A 15967-nucleotide genomic window follows, 5' to 3' on the forward strand; every position below is an offset into this window, starting at 1 on the left:
TCACCCTGTTAAGACGATGGATGTCGGCATGGTCACAGACAAAAGTCTGTTCGTTTTAGGTCTGTACTTCAAACAACACAACAACCTGACTTAGGCAAGCAAATCTCGTTTTATCATGTTTCATGTCAGGAGCAACGGCCAATGTGTCCAACAATACATATTCGACATCACCATTTTGAGGTTGCTGCCGGTCATTGGAAACACGATTCTGAATCCCAGTTTTGATATTACCATTCCACAGGAGCAGAGCCTGGACCATTTTGCCACACTCGATCCATGACCACCACGGGGAATGGAAGCCGCTTTGCCACAAACCCCCAATCCAGCTACTTCTTGTGAGTCGTGGGTGTTGTTTTCATGATATCTAAAGCCCGGCCACAGGGGCAGGTGCCGACTTTGGGCAGTACGTCCGTAACGTCCCGGTATCTTTTGATGCTCGATTTGTTGTCACAGTAGTCAAGAGGACTCGGATATCTCAAATGCACAGCACACGGACAACAGTGGTCATGCCAGCGAGGGACTCGACGTGGAAACTTTGTGGCGGTGGACATGCATTCCCAAGGTTGCCGGTACCCGAGCAATGGTGCAGGATGGAGGCAAAGATAGAGTCCCGTTCACTACTTAGGTAGGTATAGCAAACCGAATGAGTAGCAATCATTTCCATTTTTCGTTACCAACGCAAGTCTGATTCGGACCCATATCACAAAAAAACATCGTCTATCCATCCATCCTCATCTCAATTATGGTTTGTTCATCAACTCATTTTTCGCCATGTCCAATTTTGTGAGTCAAGGAGTGTCATAGTCATGTCTCGTTTCAATCGTGGACTTTTCGAGTCCCTCAATGCGCCATCAGCTGAACTTCGTGATAGGTAGATTTCCGAGATCCTTTGCTTTTGCTTTTTGTGATTCGTTGGGCATTAATGGCGTTATGCTTGGTCATATTCGTTATGCGTATGTGTGGGCGTGTGGCAGGCTGCATACGGCTGGCAGATGGCATGCCCGTCAGATGACCAGTCGAAACACCAGCGTGGTACAGTGGCCCCAAGGGATAAGAAAAAACTGTAAAAGAAGTGCCTTCATTTGTTTTGTCGTGAATAACGTCGGCATATGCGATCAGGAGGCTCGTGCGGAAGATACATGAAGGCAGAGTGTGCTGAATTGATATTCGATCTTTGAGCGAGTTGTGTCATATAACGCCCGGGTGGTTCGCGTATGTTGTTTCGAATTGCGGGATTACCAAGCCGGTGAGGTTTGGAAGACCCGATCTGGATGCCACAACACTTTCCAGATCATGTTCGAGAGGCTGTTGCCGTCCTCCGGGCCGGCATAGTGAGTAGGTGTCACAACATCTCGCCCTTCATGTCGCCATGGACACTCCCCCCACCGGCCGCACTTCCCAACTCCGTGACTTCTTCTGTATCCCAGCAGAAAGCAGTCAGGTCCAACATCCAGCGTTGGTATTGCTCCTCGAGAAACTCGATGGTCAGAGGCTTCGGCCATGATTTGAACGCGGCGTCCGAAGCTGGGTCTTTGAGCATTTTCTCGTAGGACTTGAAACTCACGCGATGGTGAGAGATGTTGTGCCAGGCATCGTCCATGTCGATGTGCAGTTGCGAACCGGAAAAGAGTTCGAAGCTGGAAGTGAAGTCAATGAGTAAAGCACTTGGAAAGTTGAATGGGATGGAAACAGTGGAAATGGAATAGCCATGCAGTGCGGTGTGGAACCGCCCGTTGACAGGTCGAGCACGGACACTTGACTTACCCGATGTAGACACCGTTGGCACTACCCAAGCCAAGTATCTTCGCTCCCGGCGACGTCTTGACCAAGTGATAGATTTCGCAATATGGAATGAGATCCTGGTGGCCGGGGTATTGTGGGAAATACGGAAATTTGAGCTTTGCATTTCCGTCAGTCGAGGACGAACAGTAGAGGTCAATGAGCAGTGAGTACGTACGAAATGCAGGTCTCTAGCCTTGTTTTCGGCATACTTGGACTCCCAGAAATGTCTCAAGACAATCTGATCTGTTCGTGAGAGATTGCCCACGACGTTGGAAGGCAGCGTATTCATGTGGTATTGAACAGGCGGCCGGTTCGCAAAGTCGAAGCTCGAGGCGGTGTTGGCCGACACGGGTCTTGAATCGTGATGGGAGCTACCGGTGCCATTGGGCAGCATTGGAGCGTGTGAGAGAGGCGGTGTATACGAGGTCGGTGGAGACTGGGGAGCTTGATTGTTGTGGATGGAGTTGGAGCGGGAGAAGCGTCGCATGCTCAGGAATGGGGGCATATTAAAAAGGTCGTAGGAAGAACGAAACGGCTGTCGACCGAGAAAAATAAACAAAGAAGAAGCGAGTGAATCCAAGAAGCACTAGGTAGGTCTTAGGGCGTGGGATGTGATGGTGAGGAGGATGGGAGGACAGAGACTGAAAAGGCGGTGGTTGGAAGCTGGCGGCCAGCGACATGATTTAATTCAGGTTCGAGGCAATTGTCCCGTCGATTGCATCCTGGTCTGAATCTGCAGACTGCGTGCTGGGGTCTGGGGTCTGGCTGGCGGCGGTGATGAAGATGTTCCACTGCACTGCGTCGCAACTGCTCGCCAGTAATAATACTAAAATACTACCATGCAGAAGTGTAGTATGTGATACGGCACCGCATCCGGCATGGCGCCGGAACGGCAAGAGCCACAATGTCCGGCCGGCGAATCGGCTAACCTGCCCGGCGGAGAACCTGCTTCCTATGAATAACTTGAACTCGAGCAGACAACCACCAGCTTCATCACTGGCCACGGACATTCACCAACCTCTTCAAGGTTATTATACCGCTCTAGCCATCTATCTCCCTGATTTGCTCCCTCTTACCTGTGTGACCGGCCGCGGAACATATGTCTTCTGTCCTTGCTGGTGTTTGGTGCTTTCAAGGCTTGTGGCCCGACCTCCGAAGTAGCAACTTGAACCACTACTATCGGAGCAAACAAGCTGCATCGTATGATATGCTGCAGTCCCCTTATACTTCTTGACCACATTCAGCCAACTTATTATTACCTTCTAGAGACGACCCGGCCTCCCGTTGCACTGAGCATTGGCTCAACGCCCTCTCCACGTCAAGTTCAATGCTCCACTACATGGCGTGTTCGGATTCCGTGTTGTGACGCCGCTGTCGGCCAATCATCGTCTCCAAGGCTGAGCCAAGACCAAGAGAAATGCTGCAGCCTGTGCGATGGTCCACTCTGGAACCTCAAGTTGATTAGCAGAGTTCGGCTATCTGCTGCCATCTGTAAGGTTCTCAAACCTGGGATCGAAGGCACCAGCTTTCTTTGCAACGGGAGAGTAACGTGGAAGAAATACTCTATGGCTCCATTGTCGGGCTTACATTGAATCATGTTGGTGGTATAAAAAGCTATGTCATCCCCAAAACAGCAACCCGTGTCCTCAGCTCCATCCAAGAACCTCTCTCGACGTGCACAACACCGTATATAGACACGAGCAACAACATTGGTCACGAGTACTTTGGTCCAATAATTAGCTTACAACAACCATGAGCGAGCAATCCCCCAAAGCAACATCGCTCCGCGTGGGAGTACTGCTCATTCCGCCTGTGCAGCTCCTGGATGCATCGCCCATTGATCTCTTCGGGATGCTCACCCCGACATACCTCCAGTCATGCGGTCTGCCACAACCGCTGCTCAACCTGGCCATCGACGTGTCCATCCACTACATCAGCGCCTCTGGTCCAGACACACACGCTCCGATGACTTCCTCAGCAACACTGCCAGTGACGGACGGGTTGGATTCTCCAGCAGTACAGCCGGGGAATCTCGACACCCTACTCATCCCCGGGCCTGACCCAAATCTCGTCCCCGATCAGGCCGTGCTTGATTTCATCCGAGCCCATCGAAATGCCGCCGCGACAGATTTCCTGGTCATCTGCACGGGCAGTTTTCCTGCCGGATACGCCGGCTTACTGGATGGAAAGCGTGTGACTGGTCCTAGGGGCCTGTTGCCCAAGTTGAAGGAAAAGTTCCCCGCCGCTGAATTCGTGGATAGGAGGTGGGAAAGCGATGGGCGGCTGTGGACTTGTGGTGAGTATCCTTATTCGTTTGTAACCAATTCTTTTCAACCCGCCTGTCTTCTTTGTGACTGCTGCATCGGATAATTTGGACTTCTAGCACGTATGGGCTTGGAGTTCCTTCAGTCTTCCGGTAAATGCCCTTAGCAAATTGTCTCTCGAATAGGGAGTGTATACCTCCCTTTCCTTGCTTGTCATGTCATTGCCAGCTCGTCGTGGGTCACTACTGTCCATACTGACACTGGATGATGGTTTGTATCACAGGCGGAATCACCAACGGTCTTGACCTGACAGCAGCGTATCTACACCATAAATTGCAGAAGGAGCTCGCAGACCTTGTCTGCGCCATGGCAGAGGTCGGCGACCGGCCGCAGGAGTACGACTCAAGCAGAACAAGCAGCACGCTGTGGTTCGTCTGGCTGATTATCAAATCTCTTGTCAAAGGTGGGAACAAAGGAAAAAGCAGTGGCAGCAGCACCAGCACGACCGGATTGAACACGGACAAACGCCAGGGCAAGAAAGCAGTGTAGACAGGGAGAGAGATCAAGTCAACTTAACTCGTTAGTGGTCAATGAAAAATAAAGGGCTGCTCAGAAAGATGCGTGTAAGTAAATTGTTCATTTGTTATTCTTGTTTAACATTGATGATGAAACTCGTTCGTTCTTAATCCACTCAGATCGCTACCAGTGGGGATAGAGAGACCAGGCGCTTTGTCGCACCAGCTCTTCGACAGTGGTATCTTCCACCTGGGCGACTTTTGAAACTCGTTCGTTCTTGACTCCCTCGGTCCGCTACCACCAGGGGCAGGGAGAACGGTGCCACCACTTCTTCCATGGTGGTGTTTTCCACCTGGACGACTTCTTTGTGTGGTCGGATGCCATGATGCTCCGACCACCATCCGCCGTGATGGAAAGGACAAGGATGTCCACGGCCATCTTCCACTCCTGGGCCCAGATTTTCCTCTCGATGCTCTTCTGGCTTCCTTCCGCTTTTTTGCGAACTGCGCTTGTGCTGTCGCCGAGAAGATGTTGCTGCTGCGGCGGTTGTTGCAGCAACTCTTGTTGTGGTTGGGCCGAGGCTGCGGTTGTTGCAGAAATTGTTGCGCCTGCTGTTGGGCTTGCTGTTGTGCCTGCTGGTGCTGGCGCTGGCGCTGGCCATCGGCCAGCAGCCATTTCCGCCCACCGAGCGACGCGCCTTCGGGTGGTAAAGGCGGAGAATCCCCTATCCATTCCTCGACAGCTGTATCCCCCGTCGCATAGCCACGACCATTCTCATTTCCATTCCCTGTCCCCCGATCCCTCCCCCTTCCCCATATCCACCCCACGGCCCATAGCCGGTCCCATCCACCATCCCCTTCGCCAACTCCCTCTCAACCTATACCGCCAATCCGCCCACCCATCTTGCGAGAGCAGCCTCACTTATTTGATAGGCATACTCCAGCGGAGATCATCTGGAAATCTCTCCAGTGCCTTCGGTGGATGTTGGAGGCCGACTGTTTTCGATTGATCTGTGATCCAGAGACACCACCCCGGATACTCGGGGATTGGGCCCATTATGTGGCCCTCACCATATAGTCGGCATTATCTCCGCCATGATCTTCTTCTGGGCCTCGAGAGGCGAGGGCCGACGGCGCCGCTGCTATTGAACGGCGCTAACGGCGACACCCATTTCTTTGTTTTATGGGCTATCCCGATGATGCGAAATTCGATCCCTTTGCGTCCATTCGGCGGCAACGCCGTAGCAGCAGGTGCACCATCACCAACCCCCGGTTCTTCTGCGGCATCGCCGCTCCGCGTAATGTGGCACTGGGAAATTGTACACCCCAGCCCATGCCTTGACGGTCAACCGCAGCCCCCCACCTCAAGACGGAGGGGAGATTCTCGAACGGGTTCGCTGCCCTCGGAAGGTACAGCACCTTGCTGCTGTCATTTGCATTGTCGGCCGCATACATGCGGCCGCCTGGCAGGTATTATTCGACCCTGTCCCAGGAGTTGCGATGGGTCCCAGGACCTTGCTGATTTGGTTTGGCGACCCGTGGATTCGAGTCGACTCCTCGGTGTGCAGTACCATTGACCAAGGCGAAGTCCGATACACATTCCTCCCCTTTATGGCTTGTGTCAATCGTATGAAAACGACCCCTTCCCCCTTGGAACCCATTCGATTGGCCGTATACAGCAGGAGGAGTGGCATCGCCACTCCTCCCCTATGTCCATCTATTCGGACATCCTCGCCGCCCCAGCTGGGGCGGCGTGCTGGATACTCCTGCCGTCGACAGGCACAGCATTGTGGTTGCTGTCCGTCTCACCAGCGGCCGTATATACATGCGGCCGCTCCTGGCCGGTTCTTGAATCTGTCCCCCCAGGAGTTGTTCCCTGGAAGATAGCCGTTGTTTGATGATTGTATTGTTGGCAATGGCAGTAGGCCCGTGCTGATTTTCGGCCTGGGTGTTGCCGAGCCCTAGTGGGGTTTTGGACGTTCATGTTGGTGTTACCAAATGACTGTTCGTTGACGGGTGTATAGTTTGCAGTAAGCAGCCCCGGTCTGATACTGTCCTGGCTGGTTGGTCCCGAGCCCTAGAGGGGACCAAGGCTCTTTTGTTGGCATTACCGGCAAACACCGGTTGATCGGCGGCCGTGTCATTGGTTTCATCCCCATCGGGGATATTCCCAGATACTCGTCCATGATGTTTGGCTGCTCTGCAGGATCACTTGAATCCGTCCCAGGAGTTGCCGCCTGGCAAGTGTTCGAACCCGTCGCAGGCGCAGTCTGGTGCGACTCCTGGGACCTTGTTGGTTTGGTTTGACGATCCATTGGTGGGACGACCTCTCGGTATGCTGCTGCGGCGTGAGAGCCACCTTCCGTGGCGAAGGTGGCACGCGGAAGGAATAGGACCCCAAACCTGGAGGTCCTGCCAAGGGGTTCAACCAGCTGGTGCATCGCACCAGCCAACCCCCCGTTCTTCGGGCCGCAAACCCCCCAACCCCCGTTCCTCAGGTCGCAAACCCCTAACCCCCGTCCCACGGGCCTCACTGACGAGACCGTCGTATGATGGTGACGGCTGTCGTACTGCTCCTGTCGGCGTAACTGCGACGGCACTCCCTGGCCCAGGAGGAGCAGGGCGTTGGTGTTGTTGTTGTTGTTGCGTCAGAAACCACATTACTCCCATCCTGCCCCTGATTTACCGTCCCGGCCGGGGAATGACTTGACGTGGCAAGGCAGATCAATGTGATCTTGTACAGCCTCGTGTTGATGGCATCGCCATCAACACCGCAAGGATGAGGAAGCCTCGTGCGGGAGGCTTAGCCTTTCATCCTCGCTCTACCACCGACGACCCCGTGGGCAGGAACAGGGGCACGGGCATATAATTCCACCCTCCTCCGAAGGCACAGGGGCAGGCCCAGTTTGTGGGCGGGCGACAGACCCCCGCAGCCCTCGACTCTGACTCTTCCAGCACGCACCACCACCCTCCTCCCAGCTGACAGGGGCAGCCCCAGTTTGCGACCGCGACCACTGTCCCACGGCCCTTGACCGTCCTGTTACTGCTGCCGCTTCGGCTGGCTGTGGCTGTGGTTGCTGTTTGTCTGTTCATGCTGGTTGGCACTCATGCTCGCTGTTGCACGTGGCCGGTTCTTGGAATTCATTTGGCTTCCATATGAACACAAGAGATGACAATGACAATGACGCGGGAAGTCCAAGAGTGGATGTCCTTTGAAGAAAATGGGAGATAAGTACCAGTGGCACCATCACATCCATCTTTATCTTCATCTTCACCATCATTGTTGTCATTGTCATTGTCCCTGTGTTCTCTGAAAGTGAATCCAAAAACCGACCACATGAACACCTGAGCAGTGAATATGCCAATCCGCGATATCAGTGAATGATCGATTGAGAATGTGTTGTGTGGGTGTTTGTTCACTTACCATTGCACAAGCCAGGACTTACCGCCAGTTGGTGTTCAGGTGTTGATAATTTTATATATACCGACTTGGTAGGAAGCTTCAGAGCAGCCCCAACCAACGAACGGTATATTGAACAGGTTGTCGAAGGGGCCCATGGAAACCCGGGCCTGTCGGCCACCTGTGTTTTCCAGGCGGAGCCGCCACGGATATGACAAGCACCGAACCTGTCGTGGTTCCCCACATAGATGGACAACCACTGTGTCGGTCACTGTGGACAACTTGCACCCCAAAGGAGCAAATCCTTTGTATTCCAGTGGCTCGGACCCGTTGCGCTTGTCGAAAGCCACAAGGGCCCTTGGCGGGCTGGGTCGGTAGCAGGCCAAAGCCAAGCCGCTTACTGTCCTTCAAATTCCGCTGTGCGTTTCCGACGACAGTGGTTTGCAGCCAGAGTGGCCGGCCCTTGACTCTCTATTCCCAGAGGGACCATTCTTCCTGGCTTTGTTGCAGGGATCATCGACGCGGCCATCGGCCGTTCGAATGCCCAGAACCCGGAACCAGGGGACTTCGATGGCCCCATCTGTGGAATGTCCCGTGAGTCTTGCTACTGCAAGACTCGGCCATCGGCCATTGGGGACATGGGAGTCGAGGGACGGACACACCAGAGCTTGAAGCGAAAAACGGAGCAAGCCGGTGCAGCCCATGCAATGCTCGCCAGCAGGCCGATACGCGGCCGCCTGGCAGGTGCTCGAATCTGGCCTGCCAGGCGGCCGCGGCAGTCGAATCGGTCCCAGGTGTTGCGCTGGGACAGGACCTTGCTGGGTTTCCGATCAAATGGTGGGGGTATCTTGCACCCACAGGGGCAAGCCGCGTAGCATATCGGTCTTGCGCGAGACCTTCCTCTGCCCCCCACCCACCGTCAGAGGGAGTTTTGATTGTAGGATGAAGCGATGGACAAGAGGGACGGGCGCTCGCTCCTGCCTTTTGGAAAATCACATCATCTTAGAAACCAGATGATGGTAATGGACCGCGCTTGGAAGCCCCAATACGCTCTGCCTCTCGTGGGTTGCCCATCCGGGGCAGGGGTTGCACGGCCCGCCTGAGGCGTTGTAGACAGGCCGAGGAGTGGCATCGCCACTCCTCACCCATGTACACCCAGTTGGACCAGCTGGGCTTGGGCAGCTCTATCGCTCAGCTTCGCGAGGATTGCCATCAGAAGAGTGTCGCCGTGTGTCCACGACCACACTCTTTATGGCATGGTGGGAGTGGCATCGCCACTCCTCACCCAAGTCCGCATGATCCAGCCAAACATGTCGCGTGGGGTCAACTTGACCGTCGCGCCGAATACTCCTTTGAGCTTCCTCAGGTGCTGCGACGAATCAAGCAGGCAGCACGCCACGCCGACCACTGCACGTCAACGGAGCGCCAGCAGCCTTGTTGCTGTTGACTTCTCCATATTGCAGTGCCTCGGGCAGGAGGAGGATTCTTGTTCAAAGTCAGCATCATGAATGACAAGACAAGAGAAAGGGAAGCAAGGTCTGCACTAACCAGACAACGACTGAATTGTCGCCACCATAGGGTGTATTTTTATTTATATACCGGCATCATCAGCCTTGAAAGAGCATGCTGCTTTTGCTGTCTTGACAGTGTCGCGCGGGCGTAGGCGCAGGCAGGCGACAAAGTTCAAGTTCAGCTGCTCAACTTGACCAGGCTGATGATCCGGGGCTCGATCCGATGAATTTGAGGCGTGATGGTTGATTGTCGTTCATGGCAGAGAGCACTTTTGTAAGGAGCAAGAGGTTGACGAAGGAAGTGTCTTTTGATCATGTTCAAGGCAGAGAGCACTTGTCTGTAGGAGGAGGGTTGAAGTCGATCTATCAGACATGTCTGATAGAGGTGATATTAAACTGCGCCAGATAGGTTAGTAAGGTGTCTTTGAGATGTTGAAATTGTCGCAGTTAAAAGTGATCAACCACTTACATTGCCATTGTTGATCTGCACCACCATTTCACAGTTATGGTTTTGCAGTTTTGCAGTTGAGCATTTGTGGTTTTCGCAGTTATCGCAGTTGTAAGTTCGGGTTTTCAATTTCGCGATCTTGCTTTCGTGGTGGTGATTTCGCGATTTGCGGGTTTCGCGATACCAAGGCAGAAGACCATTGTAGGCTGCTCCAGCCAAACCCCCTTGGAAGGCTTTCAGCCAACCAGAGCGACACCATTGTATACAGCCTCGGCCAAGCCAAGGGACCTTCAGCCAAAGCCAAAGGCACCTTGCAATTGGCAACGATGGCTGTGCAGAGCCAGGCTGGTTGGTTGGTCCTTGATGAAGAAGGAAAAGAAAGAGAGAGGAGAAGAGGGAGGAGAAGGGGGCTACTTATACTTCTGAGAGTAGCGACAGTGAATAATTCGAGAGTGAATACGGGAGCGCCAGGACAATATCACTAAGCTTGGCGACAGTATGAAGTAGTGATAGAACGAGTGATGTGTGTTGTCACTTGGGTGACACGGATAGATAGAGTGAAGTAAGGTGAATAACAATAGCTGAAAATGGAATAATGCGACGCTGCGACAGGCAGAGTAGTAGCGTCACTTGTGGTAATTAAACTGAAGGTGAAGGTGAAGTGAGGTATTGTCGCAACCTGAATTGTAGGTGATATCACTATAGCCACGACATCACTTGGATCTGAATGTCGCGTTCACATGACTCGATGAGGTTCGGTGATACTGCGCTACAGTGCCTCCAGCAAGAAATGGCATTCAAGTTGTAGCTGGGGAGAAGGCGGCAAGGCTGAATACCATGTGGTCAGATACAAGTCATCCACTGCGGTAGAAGTTTAGATAGATCTGGCTGGCATACAGGCTGGCCTACTTTGGACCAATCGAGTCTTGATAGCTACTTTCCACAGTGGACACGGTCAACCTTAGCAACAGCTGGAATATGTTGAATAGGGAGGACCCTTGTTGGAGCGGTCTTCGAACAGATTGTCGAGTAAGGTAGCCACCGGATCACGGTCCTGACTCTCATACATATCGCAAGATGCCAATGCAATGCAGGACAACATTCAAAGGTAACATCACAATCATGCACCTCGCTCCGCACAATACTTCTTGACCTCACGATCCAGCTTCTCCCTCTGTGTGATGACATTGTCCATCATATCCTTGACGACCTTGGCCTCATGGGCATCAATATGCCCAGCCTCCTTCTCAACGACATCCTTCAACCCACTGTCCCGATACACCGAGTCCATAAGATCAATGACGGCAAATAGCTGGTTCGGCAGCCAAGTGACGATCGGACTGCCTCCTGTTGCAGTGGGATGCGACGACCGCTTGATGATATACTCGCGGGCGAAGAGCCAGTGGCGCCAGCGGAAACTGCGCACATGGTCGAGCAGTTTCAGATACAATGTTGGAAGACGAGTAGAGTTGTCGTCATCATCATTGTCAGCGGTACCAGTGCAATACTTCTTGACACCAATCTCAGCACTCTTGCTCATCACCCACGCCAGAAACTCTCGGTGCGGTTTGGGCCGATAAGACCGAAAGTCGCGCAGGATCTCGGTCAGCGGGTTCGGCGGCATCGGAATCTCAAGAAGATGGTCGAGCAAGGGAATAATGCTGTCGTTGGCGCCAGACTCGCCGCGGAAGTAGAGTGCTTTGGAGTCGCCGTACTTGGTCCCCTTGTAGATAACTCCATCGGGGAACATGGACTGCGATGTGATGCCAAAGATAAATGTCCTGTACGACAGGTAGTCTTTGGGGAGGGAGTGCGTCCACATCTGCTCCATGTGCTCCTCGATGCGCTTCATGGCCGACAGCATGGTCTGGAAGGCACTGACTGCGGCACTTGTGTCCTTGGGGCTTTCTTCAATGGTAGACAAAAGATTGACAGCTCCGGAAATCAGGGGCCCTGTTTCCTGAACCATGTGGACATGAGTGAGGACGAAGCCGGCCTCGGAGCTGGCCGGGTTGAGTCCACGTTCAAAGGCCCGGATGAGCCGTAGGTTCTCGTAGACGCTTGCACCTAGGTTTGGGTCGACCAGCCGGTAGTTGTACAGTGCATACGAGGCGGCATATGACATGAAGGGTGGGAGGTCGAGACTAGATGTTGAATTGTGTGAGCAGGTGTACGTATACCCATCGAACCTACAAATGAAGAACTGGAAGTGTATGAAGCTAGGAGGTGTGGTTGAGATACTTACATGTCAGCTGCTTTGACCAACGGTGCCGCAATGCACTGTGGCAATACAGGCCGACCTAGACCGTAGCCAGCATCATGGTCTTTGGACCATTTCTCCCAACATGGCTCCAGCAGGTAGGCACTCGCAAGGAAGCTGTAGTCGCGGAAGAGGGCGGTGATGGCTTCCAAGTCGTACGAACCGTCGTCGAGACGGAGGTCCTCGATGTGGGAGGTCAGATCCGGCAGCGCTCCGGAGTCAATCAGTGGTCCGAGTTTGAAAGTCGCGAGTAACCCAGGCGAGCCATCCGCTTTCACTATTGGCATGTCGTCCAAGATGTCGGACGCAGCGTCAAACTGTTGAGGCAGACGCAGCAGAGGCTGACGACATGGCAAAAAACCCGTGGAGGTTGTGATGGTGAAGGGGTCAATTGATCGAGGAAGGGTGGTGGCATCGGCCTGAAGATGCGGGAAGACGGTGGATAGGGGCGGCAGTGGGGGAGACTCGGTAAGAAACGACATTGTGGAGGCACAGCAAGAGGTCAGGGACGGATAGAGGACAGGAATATGTGGTCAATACAGTGAGATCAAGACCGATAGGGGAACCAATGATGACAACACGTGACGCTGCTCAGCTGCGATAGTCTCAGGAAAAGTAGCCAGACTGAGTGTCTTCCTTTTCAAGAGAACTTCGACAAGATCTGGGGGTGCAGGTGTATATATCATCGTGGCCGGTTTTAATTCCGGCCACGACCCTCATCAAACTTGTTCATAAGATAGGAGAAGCGCGACGTTTCCAGGACGCCCTGCACACCGCAATCACAATCCACAACACGTCGAAAGAATCAGGAAAGAGGCCCCAGCTTGATCTGTTGTCCCAATGTACCTGATGCTGTCGACGGTCGGAGCTGGGAATCGTAGCCTTGTCGTGCTTGGCATAGAACCACATCTGCCGGAGCATGGCAGCTCTCACTGTGGAAGAACTTGTCGACTCGACGGATGCCCAGGAGGCAAATAGCTTCCAGTGTCTGCGATAGCATATTGGTAGACCATATATTGCTTGCCACGTCCCCGGCTGTACTCTGTCAAAGTCCATGGTGTCGCTGGCGAGACATCCACGGGCTATGATGGTACGCATCACGATCTGCTTACCAGAGTTGATCTGATCGCTGACAAAAGCCTGTGGTGGCAGCCATGGCGTCAAGGAGAAGCCCACCTCTACCCCTCTTGATCCTTTTACTCTTGAGTAATTGTTTATCATGAGGCCGGAATTTCCAGCGCAAGGGCAGGACGTGATGAAGATGCTTTGATGTGAGTGGTCTGGCCGGAATTGATGCGGCCTCGCACGTGACCGGCCCTGCCTGACTGTCTGATTGGTTACTCGAGGACCCCGTGTGGAGTCCACCGTCCTGACTGCAGGCCGAACCGGCAGTGGCACAAGGCTGGCATCCTCGCTTCCAGCGACAGCCGCGACTGGTCCCTCGCGTTGTACAGCTCCTGGGAAGAGAGTGCAATCAGGTCGCTTGCGTGGCACAGGCGTGTAGACAATTCCCGGTCATTTCAGTGGTCGGTGTAACCCGTTCACTAAGCACTGCCGCAAAGTGTTGTCAATCCTGTAATGCTTTTATATTATTCAAACTTGAGATCTCGATCTAGATGTATGTATATGTATATACTCAAAAAATGGCTTTCAAGCTCCATCCGGCGCCCGCGACCCTAGCACCAAGCAGCGTGGCACTGGCCGCTGCATATGAGCAAGCGGTGAAAGCGATGAGCCCCCAGTAGTCGCCATTGCACGCGGTAACCAATTGTCCCGCAATGGGGATCCCTGTCAACGTCGAAAACGACACCAACGTATAGCAGGTGGCGTAGTACCGCCCATAGTTTTCCACCCGACACAATTGACCCACACAAACCGGCGTCAGTGAAATCCCGGTTCCTGACGCAAAGCCGAAGACAAGGCAGTACACGATCAACAACGCGACAGACCCGCCCGCCGGCACCCAGAAAGCCAACGTCGATACCAAACACATGACAATCGTGATGACCATGCAGTTGAATCGGCCAACTTTGTCGGCCACGAGACCGGGAAAATATCGTCCAAAGCAAGACCCCACGTTCAGAATGGCGACGAGCTGGTAAGCAAGATCAGTCGACACATGGTGGCGCAGAGCATAACTGCTCATATAGGTGAGCGGGACGAAGAGGCCCCATTCAATGAAAAAGATCCCCGCGGTGGTCAATGCAAATACAACGTTTCGAAAGATACGGAAGTCGGGCAGAATGTTCTCCTTGGTGGCCTTGCGTGACGGGAGCCGCGATCTGATAAAGAGGTTGGCCGCAATCAGCAACACAAGGTTGATCAGTCCGCACACGCGAGTCGACCAGGCCCAACCAATCTTGGGAAGTAGTGCCTGCAGGGTTAAGGGAAAGACAACTCCGCCTAGAGATCCTCCTGCGGCGGCGATACCGGTTGCTTGTCCTCTTTTCTGAAAGAAAAAGTGGCCTATGGCAGCTATGGCCGGGGTGAAGACCAGAGACGTGCCCGTGCCACCAAGGATTCCAATGACGATGAGAAATTGCCAGTAACTTTTGCAGATGCCCATCAGTAGATGGCTGGCGAGCATAAAAACTGATCCGCTCAGGACGAGCCACCGAGGGCCTTTTGCGTCGAAGATGGGACCTATCTGGATTCCCAAAACGAAGGACAAAAATGCATAGATGCCAAAGATCCAACCGATCGTGCTCGAACTGTGATCACGCAACTGGTGGGTGGAAAGATATGCTTGGTATGTACCGAGAGTGTTCATCATCCTGTCCAGTTGTCAGTGAGTCTCATTCTTCCGGCTCAAACGAAACAACAGCCCTACCCTAAGCCGCTCATGAGCCCGCAGAAGGAGCCGAACACACAAAGCCACGCTATCCGTCCTCCTTCGGGATACGTGTTGCCGTATGCATCAGTCGAGACCCTGCTAACATTGGCATAACTACTTGCGTCGTCATCCGCCGTGGACGCAGAAGTGGACGAGGAGGGGCGACGAAGATGTGTGGATCGAGGCCGCTCACGGCTGTGAGGCCTTTCCAACTCGCAGCTGTAGGATGTGTACGGTGCGGCAGCGACCGAGCCATTCGTGTTCTGCCGGGACAGAGCGACGGGGCGACCACAGGAAGACAGTTCTTCCGAGTCATGGTTGGATTCTGCGGTGATGCATGACTGCTCCTTGAAGTTGCGGTCGCCTGCCGTATCTGCGGCTCCAAGCGTCCCTTCAGCGCCCTGACATGATTGTTTTTCGGGATCCGCAGCGGCCGCGGTCCTATTTGACGGCGGTAGGGTTTGGTCTGGCACGTTTGCCGCTGGATTGAGATGGCTTGCCTTCTCAGCCGGGTCCTGGGGCGCTCCGCGAGGCGGCTTATCAGTGGAGTGGAAGGTCATCGACTGATAAAAGTATCTTATAGGTACCTGGCTCCGTAGTTGTGATACGGCACGGGCGAATCACGGCAATTTGGACTGGACTCCGACCGGATACTTGCGCCTTCAAGTTGTTTGGACACGGAACTCAAAGGGCGAGATAGAACTCCGAGGACAGCAGTAGTGGGTTATATATAGAGTGTCTCGAGAGCAACTTCACCTTTCTCCTGCAGAGGCTCGCAGCAAAAGAATATCGACCACCGACGAGAGAGAGAACACACACCGACCGGTACGACGATGGAAGAGGTTCGTACATGAAAAGAAAAAGCACGAATGCGGTCAACTCCGCGGCGGCGCGTATAGAGGCGGCGTACAGCACAATTTTGTATGTAAAAAGTACCTACGTCGGTGTTGCAAC

The 15967-nt window shown here is 53.6% G+C and overlaps 5 protein-coding genes across 6 annotated transcripts; 1 reads left to right on the forward strand and 4 right to left on the reverse strand.

Moving 5' to 3' along the window:
- Window positions 1–1342: 1342 nt before the first annotated feature.
- Window positions 1343–2176, reverse strand: HMPREF1120_04385 (uncharacterized protein; the record flags this gene model as incomplete). The annotated part of the gene is made up of 3 exons (XM_009158512.1): window positions 1343–1637; window positions 1765–1898; window positions 1958–2176. 3 exons carry the CDS (start codon window positions 2174–2176, stop codon window positions 1343–1345), a joined length of 648 nt encoding a protein of 215 aa, XP_009156760.1.
- Window positions 2177–2761: 585 nt separating this feature from the next.
- On the forward strand, window positions 2762–10581 carry HMPREF1120_04386. Of its 2 annotated transcripts, XM_009158514.1 has the most exons (3): window positions 2762–2982; window positions 3049–4078; window positions 4330–10581. In XM_009158514.1, exons 2-3 carry the CDS (start codon window positions 3535–3537, stop codon window positions 4593–4595), a joined length of 810 nt encoding a protein of 269 aa, XP_009156762.1. In that variant the 5' UTR covers window positions 2762–2982; window positions 3049–3534; the 3' UTR covers window positions 4596–10581. The 2 variants fall into 2 exon arrangements, with proteins under 2 accessions (XP_009156762.1, XP_009156761.1); XM_009158513.1 differs by having other exon boundaries at window positions 2762–4078.
- Window positions 4665–8697, reverse strand: HMPREF1120_04387 (uncharacterized protein). The gene is made up of 2 exons (XM_009158515.1): window positions 7986–8697; window positions 4665–7646 (listed from the first exon to the last, which is right to left on the reverse strand). Exon 2 carries the CDS (start codon window positions 5221–5223, stop codon window positions 4738–4740), a length of 486 nt encoding a protein of 161 aa, XP_009156763.1. The 5' UTR covers window positions 5224–7646; window positions 7986–8697; the 3' UTR covers window positions 4665–4737.
- Window positions 10582–11040: 459 nt separating the features above from the next.
- On the reverse strand, window positions 11041–12662 carry HMPREF1120_04388 (indoleamine 2,3-dioxygenase; the record flags this gene model as incomplete). The annotated part of the gene is made up of 2 exons (XM_009158516.1): window positions 11041–12064; window positions 12166–12662. 2 exons carry the CDS (start codon window positions 12660–12662, stop codon window positions 11041–11043), a joined length of 1521 nt encoding a protein of 506 aa, XP_009156764.1.
- Window positions 12663–13667: 1005 nt separating this feature from the next.
- HMPREF1120_04389 (MFS transporter, MCP family, solute carrier family 16 (monocarboxylic acid transporters), member 10) lies at window positions 13668–15920 on the reverse strand. Its single transcript, XM_009158517.1, has 2 exons — window positions 15011–15920; window positions 13668–14954 (listed from the first exon to the last, which is right to left on the reverse strand). The coding sequence occupies exons 1-2, from the start codon at window positions 15571–15573 to the stop codon at window positions 13817–13819; spliced, it is 1701 nt and encodes a 566-aa protein (XP_009156765.1). The 5' UTR covers window positions 15574–15920; the 3' UTR covers window positions 13668–13816.
- Window positions 15921–15967: the final 47 nt, after the last annotated feature.

The sequence above is a fragment of the Exophiala dermatitidis genome (genome assembly GCF_000230625.1).
Source record: "Exophiala dermatitidis NIH/UT8656 unplaced genomic scaffold supercont1.4, whole genome shotgun sequence".
NCBI lineage: Eukaryota > Fungi > Ascomycota > Eurotiomycetes > Chaetothyriales > Herpotrichiellaceae > Exophiala > Exophiala dermatitidis.